The sequence below is a fragment of the Puma concolor genome, chromosome B1 (genome assembly GCF_028749965.1).
Source record: "Puma concolor isolate L17-30 chromosome B1, mPumCon1.1.hap2, whole genome shotgun sequence".
NCBI lineage: Eukaryota > Metazoa > Chordata > Mammalia > Carnivora > Felidae > Puma > Puma concolor.
The window spans coordinates 40,318,118-40,336,149 of NC_141670.1; the positions used below are offsets into that span (position 1 = coordinate 40,318,118).

Genomic DNA, 18,032 nt, shown 5'->3' on the forward strand with positions numbered 1-18,032 from the left:
AGAGAGGTTATATTGTTAAAGCCATTAAGGTTTGGAGTGGTTTGTGATGCAGCAATAACCTGAACAGTATATAAATGTATTTAAGGCAAACTGGTAGGTTTTACCTGAGTGATGCTTCTATTTGGGAACTTTTCTGTGTTGTGCTTCATTTAACCAAATCTTTGAAGGCCAAAAATATTTTGCTTATTTTCTGATTCAACCTACCTTTGTCCTTCACTTCAATATTAGGAGAGACACTCAGAAAATGTTAAATATATATGGTATCTCCATGGTAATGAGTGAAGAAAACTTATACTTATCTGACATTAAAATGGGCACTATTTTGACTACATAGCTATTTTTTATCTTGGTGCTAACTTCACTTTGAAATTAATTAGCTGATTATTTTAATGTAAATACAATCAATTTCCACACTGCCACTGCCACTTTATCCAACACTAAAGATGTCATATTCCAGTAAGGTTTAGGGTGGAGATGAGAAAAAGGGTGAATTTTAAGCGTGGAAAAGGAGCAGGAAAAGGAAGGAAAGGAAAAGGAGCTCTAATCACCTAAATGGGATGCTTCAAGAATAATGCTTTAGGGGTACCTGGGTGGCTCAGTTGGTCAAGTGTCGGACTTCAGCTCAGGTCAGGATCTCTTATTTCGTGGGTTCAAGTCCTACATCAGGCTCTGTGCTGTCAGCTCAGAGCCTGGAGCCTACTTCCGATTCTGTGTCTCCCTCTCTCTCTCTGCCCCTCCCCTACTCATGCACTGTTTCTCAAAAATAAACATTAAAAAAAACCTTTTTAAAAAAAGGATAATGCTTTATATTATTAAAGAATGCAATTACTCTACCATTGGTTATTGCTGTACTGTCGGTAGTAAGGTTGATGGTGCTAATGTGGTAACTCTGAGAGGGGAGAAGCTGTAATGTTTAGCTTTTATCCCTTAAGAACTTTGGACAATCAGCTTACAACTATTAAGAACCAGACTAAATCAAAACAAAATCTCTGATAGGTACTGGAAAAAACCCTCAAAGAATATTTAGTAATTTACAATAAGTCAATGGCATAAACTTTATTATTGTCTAAGATTATTTATTTAAAAAATATTTTTAATGTTTATTTTTGAGAGAAAGAGAGAACAAGCAGGGGAGGGGCAGAGAGAGAGGGAGACAGAGTATCCCAAGCCAGGCTCTTCACTGTCAGTACAGAGCCTGACATGGGGCTTGAACTCACAAACTGTGAGATCATGACCCTAGCTGAAATCAAGGATTGGATGCTTAACCGACTGAGCCACCCAGGCACCCCAAAATTTATTTATTTTTGAGACAGAGATAGAGAGAGAGAGAGAGAGAGATAAATAGAGACAGAGAGAGAGAAAGAGAGAGAGACAGAGAAAGCAGGGGAGGGAAGACAGAGAAAGGATGAGAGAGAATCCCAAGCAGGCTCTGCACTGTTAGTGCAGAGCTGGATGTGGGGCTCGAACTCACCAACCATGAGATCATGACCTGACTTGAAATCAAAAGTCAGACACTTAACCGACTGAGCCACCCAGGTGCCCCAATGGCATAGTCTTTAAATTGATAGTACACTATGGCAAGTGCCAAAGGCAAGTGGATGAATAGTATTAGTTAATTATTAAGTATGTGTTTGTCACGGTTTAAGAGTAAGAAGAAAAATCTACACTGAATTTTTATACAAGTCTTTATTTACAACTTGTTTAACAACTGTACACTTTTTGCAGCCTTGAAAACATTTTTGTACTTGAATGGGAAAATATAGTTTGACCAAATCTTAACTTTATTCTTCATATACATATACATATATTATATGCATACATATAAACATATACATATAATTAATACCATAACAAGTTGGCAGTCATAAAATTAAAATGAATAAGTGATATCAAAAGGAAATACAATATAAGATTTCAAAAAAATTAAAAATCTGTCTTCTGGTGGTTTATTGGACTTAATGTTTCTGTGACTTTAGTGAAAATTTCTTACTGAGGCTAATAAGTCATTCACCTCAGAAAAACAGAAAATCCACCGATCTAATATACAGTAAATGGTTGGTAAACTTGGTAAACATGTGGAAAAATCCTTGGATGCTGTTATGTACTATGTTGCTAAATCTGTATTGATTCCATTGTGAAGTGAGAAATTTAGAGTTCTATGTGGCTTTCATTTTTGGATTATAATGACAAAGAATGAAGTTGTTGAATTATAAATTCAATAGTCAACCAGAAATAAGAATATACCAAGTAATATCCTTTTTGCCAAAGCTTAACTGCAAGGTGGATAACTGTGATGTCAAATAGGAAACTAACAACAATTCATACAACAATCAATAATACTTAAGACATGAGTATAAGGCTTTAGAGCTGGGACTGTAATCAATACAATTCCAACTCCAATGTACTAAGGTGTTTTCCAGCTCATCTGAAAAGTTTAAAAAATACTATAGGAAAAAAAAAAAAGCCTTTTCTATCCTCAAATCTTTGATAGAATTTATTAATCAAAATAAGGCAAATTATTAGATATGTTTGAATTTTACCATTCATTACACAACCAAAAACTGGGTGTTATAAATGGTGGGGCAATTGTCAAAACATGAAAACTGCAAAACAAAATAAATCTGGAAATTATTCTAGGTGCAAAGCATTCTGAATTACACATAACCTGTTCACAGCAAAGTTAGTGACAGCAATGACATTTTAGTGCATCTAAATTTTAAATAACTAAGGCTATTAAAAAACAAAAGGCTACTATTTAAAAAAATTAAAAGGCCTCAAATCATTGATTGGCATTTGTGTACAGTCTTTTCCTGTATTTATACTAAAATACTATGTATTTCAAGCATAATGAAAATTTCCCTTAACTAACATGAATCTCTGTAGAACACATATTAAATTAGGCCAACAAGAAAATAATAACACAAACTCAAATCACACCATTTACCGATCTGTACTTGAATGATGATAAGAATTTCATAATTTGCTTGGAATTTGACCTACTGGATTGAGTCTGTTGCCTGATTTAAAACATTTAAAATGGAAGAGGAAAGCATCAGCATCATGACTTCCTAACAGGACAGTTTTAACTAAGTACCAAGCCTACTGAAAAGAGTTATGATTAAGTCCCTTATTTTCATTAAAAAAGTCAAAGATGCATCCATGTGCATCCTTTTCGTTATGTTAAAAAGTAAATTAATAAATACAAAAAAATGTTTCATTAACTAAGTCACTGGAATAAAATTCTTGCTTCGTATATGAAACTGAACTTAATTCATGTAATCCAAGTTATTAAGAGCAAGAAAGTATGAAGAAAACCAAGGAATTATTTGGATCTTGATATACCTTTAAGGGGGAAACAATCAAATGTGATGTTAGGGAGAAATGTTTAAAGGGACAGAAACAAAAATTGTTCCCACTTTCATTAGATCTATACAGATTTAAAAATAACAGAAGGATAAATGTTTAGCAATTTTTATTTGTGAATAAATAACGCATTCATTGGTTTTTGCTCTATGTGTGTTAGAAACTATGTATCATCAATTTGAGGACTACAAAACAAGGAGAAAAAAGCCTGAAGATACTAAGTAATGATTTATGAAATGATTTAATTTAATCACTTGAAAAGTAAAGTACTAAGAACTGTTTAAAAAAATACATTGAAAACTAGTTTCAAAGAATGGGGTTTTGATTTTTCCAGTGTCTTTAAAAAGGGCTGGTATTAATTTTTATATGAAAAACAGCTTTCTTCAACTACGGCAGTAAAATCTAATAGTTATTATAAGTTAACTGAAAACTTTCATTTTGTCCTTGTTTTCTCTTTGGGCATGACAGCACTGTAAAAAGGCATTTTCTGCAATGATGGAAATGTTCTATATTTATGCTGTCCAATATGGTAACCACTATTCATGTGCGGCTACTGAGCACTTGAAATGTGGTTGGTGATTAGAGAGAACCAAAGTTTGAATTTTATTTAATTTAAATGTAAATCACCATGTGGCTAGTGGCTAATAAATTGGACAATGTAGGCCCAGGATCTACTCTTATCTAAATCAGCAAAAGCCACCGGATGGTAAAGACATTTAGAAGGGAACTTATTCACTCAACAACTAAAGTAATAGATAGTCAAAACATCATATTCTGTCTTTGTGTGTGTGTATGTATGAGCATATTTCTTTTTTAATTTTTTACTTTAGGGGGACAAAAGCAGCTCTTCTCTCAAAGGTCAGGGTCTAGACTTCTCTTATTTCAGTGTTGCTCTCTTCTAGGTGACTTGCTTAAGCAAAGCACATCAGTAGAACAGGGGGTAATACAGAAGAAAATACTACAGAAACTTTTCACAATATAAAGGCATTTCTCTCATGTGAAAGCACAAAACAAAACTCTAAGAGAATGTTCTTATGAGCAAATCTCCCTATTCTTTGGCAGTAATCATGTGTCAATGTTTACATAACAACAAATATTTCACTACTTTTTGACTATGATTTGAGTATTAACATTTTTAAGTTACAAATGGAAGAGTCCTGATTTCTAAAAATATCTCTGAAGAGAACAAGCTGAAAACTTAGCTCCTTTTGAACTTAAGAACAGTCAAGTTCATTAAGCATCTGTTATAGCAGAATGAAGGATATTTCTGGAGCATTCTGCTACCTTTTCTCATCAACTAACTCCCACCATTTCTCAGATTTTCCAACTTTATGGCTCCTGGAACCTGGCTTTCTTTCTCCTGTCTTTGGGTATAGGCAATGATGAAGAAACTATGAGAGTTAAGGGTAATTGGTAGGTTTGTATTTTAGGAAACAGCACAGCAAAGGTGAGAACTCCCCATGGCTGATGGTCCATCTCTCTGGGAGTCGGGAGGACCAGGAGTGACTTAGTTATCAGGCCAGTGGACACTTCCCCTTTTATCAGGAAGCCTGCTGAGAACAATTCAGCTGGGTTTAAAGGGTTCGTCTAAGCCCAAGAACTGGACTATTCTGGTCTCTCAAAATTGGGTACACACAGGCCATGGGACTAGGTGCCTTCTGGTATTCTCTAATTAACTAGAAGATTGTTTACTTTTTACTAATATAACTCCAGAAAACAAAAGGTTTCAAGGGTGTTGGCATTTGAGAGAATTTGGCCTCATGAGTACTGACTTATACAAGTCTTATTAATGTGAAATATAAAATGCAATTTATGCCCAATAGCCCCAATCCAGCTTCAAATAGATCTTTAGACTTGGATTTTCAGATCCCACTTTAAACATTTCAGGAAGAGTACAGAGCCCATTTCTTTGGGCGATCTTTTACATTTTTCTTAGTGAGTACTCCAAAATAAGGAAAAGACCCTAGCAGAAAAGACATAAATAGAAAATGCCACAGAAAAGTAGAAGAAAAATAATTATCTAATATTAGTAAAGTGCTGTGAACCTTGCAGTAAAGTATAAATACATAAATGATTAGATAGAACAGTAAATAATATTAAGACACTCATCTATAATAGTGACATATACACACTCTAGAATGTATACAGTAAGCACTGCCCATAGGTTGACAAATACACCAAGAATAAACATGAATCCCTTTTATTAATTTTAACAATTGCTAAACTAATTATTTTCCTTTGTCACCTTAGAGATATCTAAAGTGATAACACCTGCTCAGAAGTCTCCCACATACATTAAAGCCTCAACATGCTTTGGTAGTTTTCTTTTTCTCATTTTGAGATTATTCTTGTCATGGTATTTAATTCTTCCTTTAAGCTCTGAGTAGGTAGAATTTAGGACATTTGATAGCCCTTTGGGCCTGAAATTTTGAGGCTATGGACATTTTTCTGATGATTTCATCTTCAGATCCTAAAGATCTAATTCAGAGCCTGGTGATAACGTATCAGGTACATAAAGACTCTCTTGAATATATTTTTAAAAATCTCTACTCCTGCTTTCAATTTAAACAAAATATTGTGGGGGGGCTACTATGTCTAATTAGGGGGGAACATAAAATTGATCCTAAGGTGTATAAACTAGATAAAGCAGCAGATCTAGAGAAGTCAGTAGTAATTTTCAGCCACCACAGAGTTCTTCTGATCAAATCCAAGTATCCTCAATGGCTTCAAATCACTATCTTAGATTTAGTAATGGGTTAACAGTTTCAAAATAAAAATAGATGCTTTCCCTTCCACTGATAAACGTATAGTTAATATTGTATGCCAGCTAATGCCCACTGAAGGGAAGGACAGTTAGAAACTAAATTACATTTTTGTCTACTCTTCTTTATTTAATGACCATGTAAGAGAGTCAGAAGATTTTATGTAAACTATCACTTGAGGAACATTTGTTAAGACAATGTTATTTTTAATTGTATTAGTACTTCTATCAGCCTGGATATTTGTTTATAATCAGGCCATTTCTTATACTAATAATACATTCTAATTTCTAGGAATGGATTTGCCTTCACAGTCTTCTGTTACTTCCTCACATTTTTATGCTCACTTATAAATACAGCAGACAAACTGATCTTACAGAATATTATTGGAAAATAGAAAAATAATGAAGAGAGACATCACATTAATTGTTGATATGTAATCATTAGGAAACATGTATAGACCCCCCTACAATTGTTCAAACTCATATACTTGCCATAATTAGGTTCAGGTCTCTTGTTTCTCAAATAAACTAATGTCCCTTTCTCTATCAATTTAATAAACTTCATAAGTTTTTACATTCATAGATAACACGCCTGAGTTGGATTGGGTTGATAAAGGGCTGTTTAGCAACAAAATAATCGATAAATTCTTCTCCAGAACATATTCAGTGATTTAGAAGAGATGGATATCATCATGTTTGTGCTATCCTTCGCTTTATAAAAAGGAAGCTGAATATTAATATTTCTATGATTTGGGGGAATAGGGAAGGGCAGAAATTAGCTGTGTCAGCAGAAAATTATTTTGTTTTTTAGGTTCTGAGAAATGAACAGTATTTACTATAAAACTTCAGAAGAATAAAATTATTGTGCTTAAACTGGACAATAAAACATTTTCAATAAAAGGAACATACACCAATTATTTAAATATGCTTTATAGAAAGTAAAAAATTGGATGACAGACACATTGAGAATAGCCTTCCTCATATAAAAACTTCATGATATAAAATATTAGAATCATTATAGTTACAAAGAATAAGCTCTGAAACCACTTTCTAAATGTAATGAATCAAATGTACCAAAATAAGCTGCCATTTCGACAGTTGGGACTATAGAAAAAGAGATTATCATTATTGAATGACCCTCTTAACTTAGAAAAAGGGAAAATAAAAGGCATGCTAAAATAATTTTCAAAGATTATGATGCCCCATTTCTTTTGTTAACACACTCCTTCATCTACTTCAGGGCATCACACAGGTTTGACTTTGAAGTATAATGAATATGCTACATCAGCACAATGAGTCCCTTCATCATACAAGGGGGAGAAGTCAATGCTTCCTTCCATAATTTAAGAAATAGACAACAAAAAGCATTTTGCCTTAATGTTGTTATTCTGCAATTAGCAAAAAGCAAAACACCAAGCACTTTCCTCTCACTTTAGGGTCACAGTGTTCTTACCCACAGGGCTGGAAACTAGCTAGGTGTGCAGTAGCTATGGGTTGTGGGTGCTTTTTCAGATAATCTCACATGTTCAACTGGCAATAATTATAACATTCCAGAGTCAGATCTGGACAATTGGAAATTAAATGCAGAGAGTTAAGATAATTTTAAAAGTTTAGACTTTGGTTTCAAGATAATTCTCATATTGGGATAGGGATTTTCAAATTTTTAACATGGTGTTAGCTTGAAAAGATGAATACTTGTCGGAGAGCAAGAGGCACTGGAAGATATTTTGTATTATTAGCTAACAAAAATAAACAAAACTGCTATTATAAGGAGACGTGAGTAAACTAGCTAATAAAATGATCGTTTCTTTAGCCTAACTCATCTCTCACTGAACAATCACTTACTGCTGACGTGCTTGCATAGTGTGGATTTTCACGCCTGTGCAGGGTTAATGAAATGTCAGGGCCAATGTCTGACTGGATAACATCTAGCTTAATTTTTTACAATTGAGCTTTACTGTATAAACAAAACAATAAAACTTCAACAAAATTACAAATGCAAAATTATCCTTATTATAATCTACTCATCTCACATCCCACCAAGCCAATTTTACCAGGCTAGGACTATCAAATAGAAATAATTCAATCTTAATCAATTTTGGAACATGGGTCCTTTATTTAGGGACTTTTTTTCTTGGTTATTATCAAGGAATTAGACAAATGATAAAAAGATATGATTGAATTTTTGAAGCTCTTTTCAGATATGTACAGTTGTATTATTTATTCTCTGTTTCTAGGTGGTAAAACTACAATAGCTGTTGGATTTTTTCTGATTACAAACTTTGTAAATGCACACTGCAGAACATAAATGTTACTCTTAAAAATTTTTTAATTTACTTTGTATTTTCTTACCCTGGTTAGAAGGAAAACAGAAAATAAGATTTTTGTTTATAAGAATTCAACACTGCGGGGATGGGTCACCCCAAGCTAATGCAGTAACACTGTACTTACTCCATTGTGGAGGCCAGGGCTACAGCTCTGTTGTTGTTCGAGCAAACTGTGGCTTCTTGAAGCTACTGTATACAGGGAGTCTGTAAGAATATAGCACAGTATAGCTCACATCTAGATAAAGTGCCTAATGGCTTTTAACTTCCAGACAAACCATGCATCATCACAAACCTCCTGAAAAATTAATCATTATTGGAGAAATAGTGATTTATAAATCTCGCCCAAAGCTGGGCAAGGGAAACAAGGTGGTCACTGCTACAGCTCAGTTTTATTCCTGCTTTTTAAAAAAATATCAGAATGTTTAGGAATATAATTTCTGTTATGTAATGCCAAGTAATATACTAAACCCATACAGTTACAGTAAAGGAACATGAAAGTTATGAATGTAAACACCAAAATAATAGCATGCAACAGATGCCAAAGAAAAATGAGTAAAACTTGCTTCTAAAAGCCTGGCACCTGGTAGCCTACCTACCAGGTAGACCAGAAGACCAGGACTGGAGCAGTAAACAAAGAACTAAAATTAAAACCTCTTGTCTCATAGGATATAATCCATCTAATAAAGAGATCATAGACTCTTTTTTTTTTATTTTCATCTATCTTATTCTGCAGGTAGTATAATTTTCAAACAATTTTAATGTTACCAAGGTTAGTGTTCATGCCCTGTTTTAAAACAGCTAAATCCTTATGTTATTTGTGAAATAAGGGGGCAGGGGTAAGAACCATCTTAACTAGTTTTTAATCTTGTACTGTTAAATTGCCTATGTTGATGAGGTCTGCTTAGCCTCCTGAAACCTCACAATGCATTCTACTCACGTGGTTCTCTCCATTATTACTAATTCTTCCTGCTTTATAGTCTTATCAGGCAGAAGCAATCATACTGCACTCAGACCTCTGTACGTAATGTAAAAAATTAGCATAGTGTATGGAGTCATTTCCGTGTATACTCTAATAGCTTTCTTCAAGAATGGTTTCTGAGGACAAATGAAAACGCTACTAATTTTTAGGTCAATTTTCTTACAAAAAAGAAAGTAAGGATTTAAAATCAAACACTTGAATATAGTTTCTGAAAGTTCTTAATTACATTTAACTTGATTTAGAGTTATTCATTTGTATTTAATATACAAGACTAAATGAAACCTGAACTTCCAAATAGCAAGTACATGAAATAAAATCTTTTTAGGTGACGTATCTGAAACCAAAACCAACCAACCAACCAATCAACCTAATTTCAATAATTTTATGCTTAAAAAAAATTGGCTATGGTGCAAGAAAAAGGCTGGAGGGGAACTTAGATATAATTTGGGACCAAATACTTAATATGGAAAGCCAGGCAGAGGCATTTCATTTTCAAATGAATGCTGTTTCACATTTATATAGCACCTTATACAGCCAAAGTGCTTTACAATCATTATGACTTGATGGCCATTCAAAAAAGTAAATGAACATGGTTTACAATCTGTCAACAAATCTAAGAACTTTGAGGCAACCAAATACCCAAGAGAATCTATTCAGTGGCTGATCTTGGACTAGTACATAGAATTAAGAAAAAAATGTTAAAAGACCTGTCATAACATCACATACAAGAAGTCACTTATTGATCTTAAGGACTGATACTAAGATGTTAGGTTTAGGAATTGAGAAATAGAAGGGTTTATATTAAAGAATAAGTAAAATGAGGTGCAACAAGGAAATTGCCCAAAAGGTAAGGCTACCTGTTACTAGTAAGTATATGAAAAATAAATCTTTTAGATGTGGAGGGTAATTGAAACTGTAAATGTCAGCTGCATTGCTAGAATCTGATCCTCAGTTACTATGATATTTCAAAACAAGAAAAAAATGAATGCACTGCCTGATTTTTTTTTCTGTAATTTCCCCCCAAATAACCTAACCAATCCATTATCTTCTATCAGCAAACAAGATAGCAAGAAATAATGAAATTTTATGTATGTTTTAAAAATAGTTTCCAAATCTTCGGACAAATTTAATTTCCTATAAAACAACGTGGAAAACTTATTTTTTTCCCTCTAAATAAATCTATCAGGTGCCTTAGGTAACATCGGATTAGCACCTCTGCCAATGTATTTATGTCTTTGCAAAAAGTGCACTTGCCAACCATTTTATATAGTAAATATGCAAGTTATTTGAAGTGCATTTGGAAAACAATTGAAAACACAGATTAATACATCATAAAAAGATTAATTCCCTTTAAACAAAGACATTCTTATAAAGCATGGTAACACAGAGGCACAATAAAGAATATAAATTGTATATCAATTATTGGCAGAAAATCTAATTCATTACAAAGCCTACACCATTGGGGAAAGGACATTTTCATACAAAGAAAAGTACTACACTATTATACAACACTTTTAATTGGGCATTTAAAAATTTTTGGCACATTAAAAGGAACTGAAAGGACTACAAAATAAAGAACCAAGAAACTAAAATATTATAGATATAGGAGAGAGAAAGTCCTCAAATGAGAAACAACTAAATATCAACATAAAAGAGACAAAAAATAAGCTGGCTGAATTTCCTGAAATGTTGTCATATGTAACAGAAGTATGCTTTGAATGTAGGATGTTTTTTTATTCTGATGGCAAGACTTGTCTACCTTGCTGTGGCTGGTTGAACATGGCCCGGATAAGATCTTCTTGTGCTGGTTGCTTGTCTTTGCCTAGCCAGAAATGACTGCCCTGAACCTGTACTAGCAAGTCTATCTTCAGCCGCCTTTTTATGCAGGGTCATTCCCTATATAACATAGGAAAAAAAAAAAAAATCAATATAAAAAAAAGTAGAACATACTCTCACTAAAGAAAATTTCTTCACACAGTATTTGTCACAATGAATCATAAGGCACAATTAGGAATGTTAATTCTGCTCATTTCAGATTAAAATCTTACAGAGACATTTTGTTCCAATAATTAAGTACAAATTTTCTCTTGGAAAAATTAAGTCTTAATTTTCTGAATTTACAATAATCAAAACAATAGATTACCCATAATCATATATACTTCCTTCTCAAATCAAATGTATAAAGTGATTTCCCAAGAACAAATAGTGCAATTGATTGGTAGGAGTTGATTCACACGTGGTTGTGGAAATCACATGGCTTACTTATTTTGAGTGAAAAGCACAGATTGTTTCTTAAGGAGGAAAGCCACACTAGGTATAATACATACCTCCAGGGTGTTTTTCTTCACTTCAGGCAGGCTTGCATTCTCAAGCAAATTAAGAAAAGTTCCTGACAGCCCACAACAGAGGCCCCAAACCAGAGCTGGGGGTCTTTCTTGAATACTGGAGTAGGATGGTCTACTAGCTTAGAAGGGAGAGGATATAGAGTTGCTGTGCCCAGAGCACCTTACCAGGGGGGAAGGAAACCTCTGGGAGCGCACCCTTTCAACTGTTAGTCTATGAGGAGATCAGGGAAATAGTGGTTTTGGTACTTATTTCATAAGCCAGTAAAGAACCTTGGCCAGGGAAACATTAAGAAACAAGAGGAGCTATTTAATCTCACTAGTGATTGGCTACAAGTAAACTGATGGGAGGAAGTGGATGCTGTAACAAGGAAGAAAGTAAGAAATAAGCAACTGAGAACTAAAAGGAGAGCAGGTACGGGGAAGATGGCGGCGTAGGAGGATGCTGGGCTCACCGCGCGTCCTGCTGATCACTTAGATTCCACCTACACCTGCCTAAATAACCCAGAAAACCACCAGAGGATTAGCAGAACGGAGTCGCCGGAGCCAAGCACAGACGAGAGGCCCACGGAAGAGGGTAGGAAGGGCGGCGAGGCGGTGCGCGCTCCACGGACTGGCGGGAGGGAGCCGGGGCGGAGGGGCGGCTTGCCGGCCAAGCAGAGCCCCCGAGTCTGGCTTGCAAAAAGCGGAGGGGCCTGACGGACTGTGTTCCGACAGCAAGCGCGACTTAGCGGCTGGGAGGTCATAAGTTAACAGCTCTGCTCAGAAAGCGGGAAGGCTGGAGGACAAAGGGAAGGAGAGCTGCTGAGCCCCCGGACGACAGAGCTCAGTTTGGTGGGGAACAAAGGCGCTCGCCAGCGCCATCTCCCCCGCCCATCCCCCAGCCAAAATCCCAAAGAGAACCAGTTCCTGCCAGGGAACTTGCTCGCTCCGCGCAAACACCCAACTCTGCGCTTCTGCGGAGCCAAACCTCCGGCAGCGGATCTGACTCCCTCCTGCTGCCACAGGGCCCCTCCTGAAGTGGATCACCTAAGGAGAAGCAAGCTAAGCCTGCCCCTCCTGCCCCTGTGCACCTTGCCTACCCACCCCAGCTAAGACGCCAGATCCCCAGCATCACAAGCCTGGCAGTGTGCAAGTAGCCCAGACAGGCCACCCCACCCCACAGTGAATCTCGCCCCTAGGAGAGGGGAACAGAAGGCACGCACCAGTCTGACTGTGGCCCCAGCGGTGGGCTGGGGGCAGACATCAGGTCTGACTGCGGCTCCGCCCACCAACTCCAGTTATACACCACAGCACAGGGGAAGTGCTCTGCAGGTCCTCACCACGCCAGGGACTATCCAAAATGACCAAGCAGAAGAATTCCCCTCAGAAGAATCTCCAGGAAATAACAACAGCTAATGAGCTGATCAAAAAGGATTTAAATAATATAACAAAGTGAATTTAGAATAATAGTCATAAAATTAATCGCTGGGCTTGAACACAGTATAGAGGACAGCAGAGAATCTCTTGCTACAGAGATCAAGGGACTAAGGAACAGTCACGAGGAGCTGAAAAACGCTTTAAACGAAATGCATAACAAAATGGAAACCACCACGGCTCGGATTGAAGAGGCAGAGGAGAGAATAGGTGAACTAGAAGATAAAGTTATGGAAAAAGAGGAAGCTGAGAAAAAGAGAGATAAAAAAATCCAGGAGTATGAGGGGAAAATTAGAGAACTAAGTGATACACTAAAAAGAAATAATCTACGCATAATTGGTATCCCAGAGGAGGAAGACAGAGGGAAAGGTGCTGAAGGGGTACTTGAAGAAATAATAGCTGAGAACTTCCCTGAACTGGGGAAGGAAAAAGGCATTGAAATCCAAGAGGCACAGAGAACTCCCTTCAGACGTAACTTGAATCGATCTTCTGCACGACATATCATAGTGAAACTGGCAAAAAACAAGGATAAAGAGAAAATTCTGAAAGCAGCAAGGGGTAAACGTGCCCTCACATATAAAGGGAGACCTATAAGACTCGTGACTGATCTCTCTTTTGAAACTTGGCAGGCCAGAAAGGATTGGCACGAGATTTTCAGTGTGCTAGACAGAAAAAATATGCAGCCGAGAATCCTTTATCCAGCAAGTCTGTCATTTAGAATAGAAGGAGAGATAAAGGTCTTCCCAAACAAACAAAAACTGAAGGAATTTGTCACCACTAAACCAGCCCTCCAAGAGATCCTAAGGGGGACCCTGTGAGACAAAGTACCAGAGACATCACTACAAGCATAAAACATACAGACATCACAATGACTCTAAACCCATATCTATCTATAATAACACTGAATGTAAATGGATTAAATGCGCCAACCAAAAGACATAGGGTATCAGAATGGATAAAAAAACAAGACCCATCTATTTGCTGTCTACAAGAGACTCATTTTAGACCTGAGGACACCTTTAGATTGAGAGTGAGGGGATGGAGATCTATTTATCATGCTACTGGAAGCCAAAAGAAAGCTGGAGTAGCCATCCTTATATCAGACAAACTAGACTTTAAATTAAAGGCTGTAACAAGAGATGAAGAAGGACATTATATAATAGTGACAGGGTCTATCCATCAGGAAGAGCTAACAATTATAAATGTCTATGCGCCGAATACCGGAGCGCCCAAATATATAAAACAATTACTCATAAACATAAGCAACCTTATTGAGAAGAATGTGGTAATTGCAGGGGACTTTAACACCCCACTTACAGTAATGGATAGATCATCTAGACACACGGTCAATAAAGAAACAAGGGCCCTGAATGAGACATTGGATCAGATGGACTTGACAGATATATTTAGAACTCTGCATCCCAAAGCAACAGAATATACTTTCTTCTCGAGTGCACATGGAACATTCTCCAAGATAGATCATATACTGGGTCACAAAACAGCCCTTCATAAGTTTACAAGAATTGAAATCATACCATGCATACTTTCAGACCACAATGCTATGAAGCTTGAAATCAACCACAGAAAAAAGTCTGGAAAACCTCCAAAAGCATGGAGATTAAAGAACACCCTACTAACGAATGAGTGGGTCAACCAGGCAATTAGAGAAGAAATTAAAAAATATATGGAAACAAACGAAAATGAAAATACAACAATCCAAACGCTTTGGGATGCAGCAAAGGCAGTCCTGAGAGGAAAATACATTGCAATCCAGGCCTATCTCAAGAAACAAGAAAAATCCCAAATACAAAATCTAACAGCACACCTAAAGGAAATAGAAGCAGAACAGCAAAGGCAGCCTAAACCCAGCAGAAGAAGAGAAATAATAAATATCAGAGCAGAAATAAACAATATAGAATCTAAAAAAACTGTAGAGCAGATCAATGAAACCAAGAGTTGGTTTTTTGAAAAAATAAACAAAATTGACAAACCTCTAGCCAGGCTTCTCAAAAAGAAAAGGGAGATGACCCAAATAGATAAAATCATGAATGAAAATGGAATTATTACAACCAATCCCTCAGAGATACAAACAATTATCAGGGAATACTATGAAAAATTATATGCCAACAAATTGGACAACCTGGAAGAAATGGACAAATTCCTGAACACCCACACTCTTCCAAAACTCAATCAGGAGGAAATAGAAAGCTTGAACAGACCCATAACCAGCGAAGAAATTGAATCGGTTATCAAAAATCTCCCAACAAATAAGAGTCCAGGACCAGATGGCTTCCCAGGGGAGTTCTACCAGACGTTTAAAGCAGAGATAATACCTATCCTTCTCAAGCTATTCCAAGAAATAGAAAGGGAAGGAAAACTTCCAGACTCATTCTATGAAGCCAGTATTACTTTGATTCCTAAACCAGACAGAGACCCAGTAAAAAAAGAGATCTACAGGCCAATATCCCTGATGAATATGGATGCAAAAATTCTCAATAAGATACTAGCAAATCGAATTCAACGGCATATAAAAAGAATTATTCACCATGATCAAGTGGGATTCATTCCTGGGATGCAGGGCTGGTTCAACATTCGCAAATCAATCAACGTGATACATCACATTAACAAAAAAAAAGAGAAGAACCATATGATCCTGTCAATCGATGCAGAAAAGGCCTTTGACAAAATCCAGCACCCTTTCTTAATAAAAACTCTTGAGAAAGTCGGGATAGAAGGAACATACTTAAAGATCATAAAAGCCATTTATGAAAAGCCCACAGCTAACATCATCCTCAACGGGGAAAAACTGAGAGCTTTTTCCCTGAGATCAGGAACACGACAGGGATGCCCACTCTCACCGCTGTTGTTTAACATAGTGCTGGAAGTTCTAGCATCAGCAATCAGACAACAAAAGGAAATCAAAGGCGTCAAAATTGGCAAAGATGAAGTCAAGCTTTCGCTCTTTGCAGATGACATGATATTATACATGGAAAACCCGATAGACTCCACCAAAAGTCTGCTAGAACTGATCCATGAATTCAGCAAAGTTGCAGGATACAAAATCAATGTATAGAAATCAGTTGCATTCTTATACACTAACAATGAAGCAACAGAAAGACAAATAAAGAAACTGATCCCATTCACAATTGCACCAAGAAGCATAAAATACCTAGAAATAAATCTAACCAAAGATGTAAAGGATCTGTATGCTGAAAACTATAGAAAGCTTATGAAGGTAATTGAAGAAGATTTAAAGAAATGGAAAGACATTCCCTGCTCATGGATTGGAAGAATAAATATTATCAAAATGTCAATACTACCCAAAGCTATCTACACATTCAATGCAATCCCAATCAAAATTGCACCAGCATTCTTCTCAAAACTAGAACAAGCAATCCTAAAATTCATATGGAACCACAAAAGGCCCCGAATAGCCAAAGTAATTTTGAAGAAGAAGACCAAAGCAGGAGGCATCACAATCCCAGACTTTAGCCTCTACTACAAAGCTGTCATCATCAAGACAGCATGGTATTGGCACAAAAACAGACACATAGACCAATGGAATAGAATAGAAACCCCAGAACTAGACCCACAAACGTATGGCCAACTAATCTTTGACAAAGCAGGAAAGAACATCCAATGGAAAAAAGACAGTCTCTTTAACAAATGGTGCTGGGAGAACTGGACAGCAACATGCAGAAGGTTGAAACTAGACCACTTTCTCACACCATTCACAAAAATAAACTCAAAATGGATAAAGGACCTGAATGTGAGACAGGAAACCATCCAAACCTTAGAGGAGAAAGCAGGAAAAGACCTCTCTGACCTCAGCCGTAGCAATCTCTTACTCGACACATCCCCAAAGGCAAGGGAATTAAAAGCAAAAGTGAATTCCTGGGACCTTATGAAGATAAAAAGCTTCTGCACAGCAAAGGAAACAACCAACAAAACTAAAAGGCAACCAACGGAATGGGAAAAGATATTTGCAAATGACATATCGGACAAAGGGCTAGTATCCAAAATCTATAAAGAGCTCACCAAACTCCACATCCGAAAAGCAAATAACCCAGTGAAGAAATGGGCAGAAAACATGAATAGACACTTCTCTAAAGAAGACATCCGGATGGCCAACAGGCACATGAAAAGATGTTCAGCGTCGCTCCTTATCAGGGAAATACAAATCAAAACCACACTCAGGTATCACCTCACGCCAGTCAGAGTGGCCAAAATGAACAAATCAGGAGACTATAGATGCTGGAGAGGATGTGGAGAAACGGGAACCCTCTTGCACTGTTGGTGGGAATGCAAATTGGTGCAGCCGCTCTGGAAAGCAGTGTGGAGGTTCCTCAGAAAATTAAAAATAGACCTACCCTATGACCCAGCAATAGCACTGCTAGGAATTTATCCAAGGGACACAGGAGTACTGATGCATAGGGGCACTTGTACCCCAATGTTCATAGCAGCACTCTCAACAATAGCCAAATTATGGAAAGAGCCTAAATGTCCATCAACTGATGAATGGATAAAGAAATTGTGGTTTATACACACAATGGAGTACTACGTGGCAATGAGAAAAAATGAAATATGGCCTTTTGTAGCAACGTGGATGGAACTGGAGAGTGTGATGCTAAGTGAAATAAGCCATACAGAGAAAGACAGATACCATATGGTTTCACTCTTATGTGGATCCTGAGAAACTTAAGAGAAACCCATGGGGGAGGGGAACAAAAAAAAAAAAAAAAAAGAGGTTAGAGTGGGAGAGAGCCAAAGCATAAGAGACTGTTGAGAACTGAGAACAAACTAAGGGTTGATGGGGGGTGGGAGGGAGGAGAGGGTGGGTGACG

At 36.8% G+C, this 18,032-nt stretch overlaps 1 protein-coding gene across 5 annotated transcripts in view; it reads right to left on the bottom strand.

Moving 5' to 3' along the window:
- Positions 1 to 1,667: 1,667 nt before the first annotated feature.
- The window catches only part of HOOK3 (hook microtubule tethering protein 3), a 123,435-nt gene continuing 107,070 nt past the window's right edge, over positions 1,668 to 18,032 (bottom strand). For all 5 annotated transcript variants that reach the window (XM_086703564.1, XM_086703565.1, XM_086703567.1 and 2 more), the window contains one exon: positions 1,668 to 11,326. In XM_086703564.1, coding sequence (XP_086559690.1) covers positions 11,186 to 11,326 — 141 coding nt within the window. In that variant the 3' untranslated portion in view covers positions 1,668 to 11,185. The remainder of the gene's footprint in view (positions 11,327 to 18,032) is intronic.